The following is a 4,968-nucleotide window of genomic DNA, read 5'->3' on the forward strand; positions in this document are numbered from 1 at the left end:
ATGACATTGCCTTTGACCAGTGACTCATCTGGAAAGGGTTAAAAGTTATAGTATTGAAACTATAATGAGAACAACAGTGGTTATGAGGTTTGTTAATTCAACTGACCTTTGTGGAGAGAGTTAATAGTTACAACCAACTAATAAATTACTCTCACTTAAGACTAACCTTCCTATTTTCTTTTTTTTTTTTAACATTTTCAGACTACTTTTGGTTTAATATGGTAGACATCTTCAGGTATACAGTAATTTAGGAATAAGTTACTTTTTTTAATCCTAGACTGTTGTACATGAAAATGCATTATCATATATGTAACACATTAAAAACCTATAACTATCTGAAAATATGATAGTGTTCTATGGGTTTCTCCCTACAATTTTCTTCAAGTCTAATATACTAAATCTACTACAACACTTCATGACATTAATAGTAATTCAGAAAAAATATTAAATGTAACAACAACTACTGAGATTACTGGTAGGTACATCTTAACATAAGTGACATATGTTTAATCTTTCGAGTCAAGTTTATGATTTCGTATGAACACAACTGTACTGAAATGATCAGTCACATGGTGGTAAATATAATGTACACAACTACATTTAGGTAATTAAGTAGATTCACCTTCATTGTATGAAGTAACTAAACTTAACAGTACATGCCACTTCATTTGTACTCTTTTTATAACTGGTCTGCTGATCTAGGCCAGAATAAAATATTCATTCAAGTTCAGAATTTGTTTGGCTTGAAATTATATTTTTAATTCATAATAATATATATATATAGATTTTTTCAAGTAAATTTGTTGTTACTTGAGAGATAATGATGTCTTTCTTGAGATAAAATAATAATAATTAGTAGGGACAGGAACTATTAAATTCCAAACAACATTATAACAGCTTTAGATATTTATTTACTTTTCAGAGCCTTCAGCCCCACCAAGAAACATAGGAATTAAAGATGTTGGAGCAACTTTTGTCATAGTAACATGGGAGGTATGTTCAAGAGTTTTTCATTTTAGCTACAAAAATATGAACCTTTCTTCAAGTTGTAATGAAAGTGAAAATAAGTAATTGTACTGTTTTAGTTTAAACTACAAGTTTAATATTTATATACAGTTATAAAGGGAATATAGTGATTGTATATTACAGTCATCAATTATTCAAAATCATACTGAGTCTCTTGATTTTTTACACCTGGTTGTATATAGTGTTTATTATCTGCTGGTGTTGCTATAAAATAACTTTCTATTATCCTAAAGAAAATGTAAAATAATAAAAAAAAATATTTTCATATTTATAAAATATTTTTGTAGCCCCCAGCAAGAAAGGAATGGAATGGACCTTTGAAGGGTTTTTATGTTGGATATAGATTATCTCAAAACCCAAAACATTACACATTTTTCACTGCTCCATATGAAAATGGAACAGTTCAGTTCTTACTTCGTGGCCTACAGAGGTCCTCTAGTTACAGCCTCATCGTGAAAGCATTTAATGATGTTGGCAGTAGTCCTCCATCAGAAGAAAAATATTTTAGGACAAGAGATGGAGGTGAGTTTTTTTAATGGTTTGCTGAAGTTGTTGGGATGTGTAACAGTATTAACAAAAGAAGCTTCGTATGCCTTCCAATAACTAAATTTTTTTATTATCCAACTGATTAGAATATACAAGAACATAATCTTTTCAGAGCTACATTTTTGCTGTATTGAAGTATACATTTGCAATTGATTTATAATGATTTTCTACAGTTTCAAAATAGTGATTGTTCTCTTTAGAATGGCATGTAGTGGTTAATGTACATTTAATACAATAATTGAAATGAATTTGATACATTTCATTAAGATGGGTATAACCTTCAACATTTTTGTAATTTTTTTGTAAAATGATTGTATGGATTTAATGAGAGATTTAAGTTATGTCCTGTATCTTAGGGTATACAAGTAGCAGTAAGTATGTTTAACTTGTTTTGAGCTTATAGTACATCCTAAAAGTAAAAAAAAATAAGATGTTAAGATATGTTGCTGTTAGTCATTTTATGATTGTTTTTCTGTGGAATGACCCAGCTTATATTCGTCATAAGCCATGCAATGTCTGTTTTGTTTCAGGTGTTGTAATGAACATAATTGTCTGTTAATATTTCAGAATTTCACATGATTCTTAAAGTAAAACTGGTCCTATTAATTTCTAAAATTTCACAGTTATAATAAATAGATTATGTACATTATGCCTCCTCTTCTTAACAGAACCACCTCCCAGTCCTTTATTAACTGTTGTTAATTCAAATGAAGACTCACTTCAGTTGCAGTGGAATGTCCTTGGAGAAGGAAGTGAAAGAATATCTGGTAAGTTGAATTTTTAAAAATTAAACATCTTACTTCCTATATCTTACATGTATGACACTGTTGCATTGTAGCAGCTCTGTTTCTGTGAAACTATAAATAATATTTACTAATATAATTCCAAATTTACTAAGTGTATTTTCACAAAATTTAGTAAGCTGTTAGTAAACAAGTGTATTGTGCTCTAAAAACCAGAATTTTTAAAGAACTATTTTTACTAAATATTTGTATTTGAATTTAAAAAGCATTTACTGAGTCAGCCTGAGTTTGTACTTGACCATCTCAGAGTATGCTGAAACCATTTATCACACTGGGACAGTCCTGTGTAAACAAATGATCGAGTTACAATCATGCCACAGATGTGTGCATGCTAGGATATCGTGTATCACAAGTAAACGTTTTTTTTTTTTCATTTATATTTTGTTAACCAATTTAATTAATTTCTAATTTTGAAATTTTAATATTTTATTTAGTTTTGTAACAATAAATAAAAGTATACATAAAAACAAGAAATTATGTACTTACCTTTGGGCTCTGGCCTTTTGCTGTTGACCGTCGAGGCACTCTAAATCTAACCTTTTTTGTTACAATATTGATTTTCCACAAAATTATTCATATTTGTTTCAAATATGCATCTTGGAACAGAAGAAAATTATTACATACTAAATTAGAGTGTCTGAAAACTACTATAATTTAACTGGCTTTCTAACTTAACTATAAATGGGTTAAAATTTTATTAGTTGCTCAAGCTGAACAACAAATTGGCAAACAATTACACTGAGGCTAAATATCTAGTTATGAGTGCCAAAAAAAAAACCTGAATAAGGAAACTTGTAAAGAAAAATTCTCTTTCAGTTGGTTATAAATAATCCAGTAGTAATGTGAAGGAAGTTTATTAATATTTTCAAAAGGCAGAATGATACAGGAGGGATGTGTCATGTGATTTGACATTTCTGTTAATATCTTTGCAATGCAAGAAGATTGGGCATTCTAAGTTTATATTCTGACATGCCAATGTTTACAGTCTGTGTATGTAATAAATTACACTCAGAAAATTATATATAAAAAAATAGAAAGAAAGTGTAAAGTGGGCAATTTGGAGCTCAAGGCAAGATCAAGAATTTATTTAAGTATTTAATTTTGAAATAAAAAAATTAAAACTTAAATAATATGAGAATGTGAATTGTAAACTGTTTTGGTGCTAAGTTTGTTAACATACACTGTTACTCTTTGAGAACTGCTTTTTAACATCTCGGGTTGAAGCTTTAATTAATTTTTTTTTTAAAAACATACCATTTAAAAATGCAACAGTTGGCCAAAATTTTAATTATGTTGACCGTCTTTCTAAAACATCTTTCTTTCTTTCCGTCTTTCTTGTATGGAAACTGATGAAAGTTACAAACAGGCAGCATAAATGTGGTAAAGAAATGTGTAAACCATTAGATTTTACTTGAGGTGAATGAGTTTCTTTAACCAACCATCTCATTAATGGTATGACATAAAGTGTTTGATATTAAAAAAAGATTTTGTTTGCAGTGGTATTTTGGAAGGGTAGGTATTTTTAATTCTCATTGAAATCAAGATTTTTTTTGCACATACTTTGCTTGGGTTTATTGTTAGATAGGCAGCATTACAGACAAATAAATACTAGGGGAATCAGACTTGACAGTGACTATTGGTTGTATTAAAAATATCAGACTGTTATTATTTAACTAACTGGTGGCCTAATTAAAGTTTATAGTTTATTTTGCTGTAGATTATATTTATGTAATATTTTTGTAGTGTTTTAGTAGCTTTACAAGTTGACATTTTTTAGGATTATGTACTGTAGAAACACAAGTTACTTGTACTATACTTAGCTTTCTGATTATGGAAAGGAAGTAATTTCTCACAGATTATTAGTTAAATACTTAGGTCATTAACCGTTTCGAGATGGGTCACCAATGAAAGGCCATGTCATGTCGTTTCTTAACTTGCATTCAAAATTTTATTGAACTACTATTTCATGAACTTATGTCAATAACTTTGGTATCAAACTGTAGATTATAATTCAAATTTTAGTACTATAAATTACTCAATTTCTTAATTTTAAAGCAAATATTACAAAAACAAGATAAACATTGATTTTTGTGTGTCACGTGGTATGTTGAATGCAGCACTGGTTCAAGTTAGATATTTGTGAAGTCAAAATACTAGGTCTGTAGTCTTTTACTAATTAGAAATTCAAATTACCGATATTGACAAGCTAGAAGGTAAAATAAGAACCTCTTATCTTTTCTCTTTACTGATATATCACTCATGTAATGAATCAAACACAGTGGCCCCCGCTCAACCTCTTTCCATTTATGGAAATGGTCCCTTGTATACACTTACTTCAATATATGCATGTGAATAACCAATCAAAAGCTCAGAATGTCTCCCTAGTGGCGTTCTCAGCCATTTTAAAGTGTTAGGATGCCATCTTGTTCTTTCGAACCAAGATTCCAAGGAGGTAGGTTGTGTCTTTAGTCTGCTCGAAATTTCATATTTTTTTAGACTAAAATACATCTTAGTTACTAAGCTTGATATATCATAGTGGAATTCTATGGTATTGATGTAGTAATTCATTATTTTTTAATTATTTAAATGTATG

At 29.2% G+C, this 4,968-nt stretch overlaps 1 protein-coding gene across 1 annotated transcript in view; it reads left to right on the plus strand.

The window, feature by feature from the left end:
* The window catches only part of LOC106473798 (Down syndrome cell adhesion molecule-like protein Dscam2), a 63,581-nt gene that overhangs the window by 42,304 nt on the left and 16,309 nt on the right, over positions 1-4,968 (plus strand). Inside the window, exons 9-11 of the mRNA XM_013934507.2 lie at positions 923-993; positions 1,314-1,548; positions 2,241-2,339. Of these exons, the coding sequence (XP_013789961.1) occupies positions 923-993; positions 1,314-1,548; positions 2,241-2,339 (405 nt within the window). The remainder of the gene's footprint in view (positions 1-922; positions 994-1,313; positions 1,549-2,240; positions 2,340-4,968) is intronic.

The sequence above is a fragment of the Limulus polyphemus genome, unplaced genomic scaffold (genome assembly GCF_000517525.1).
Source record: "Limulus polyphemus unplaced genomic scaffold, Limulus_polyphemus-2.1.2 Scaffold5, whole genome shotgun sequence".
Taxonomy (NCBI): Eukaryota; Metazoa; Arthropoda; class Merostomata; order Xiphosura; family Limulidae; genus Limulus; species Limulus polyphemus.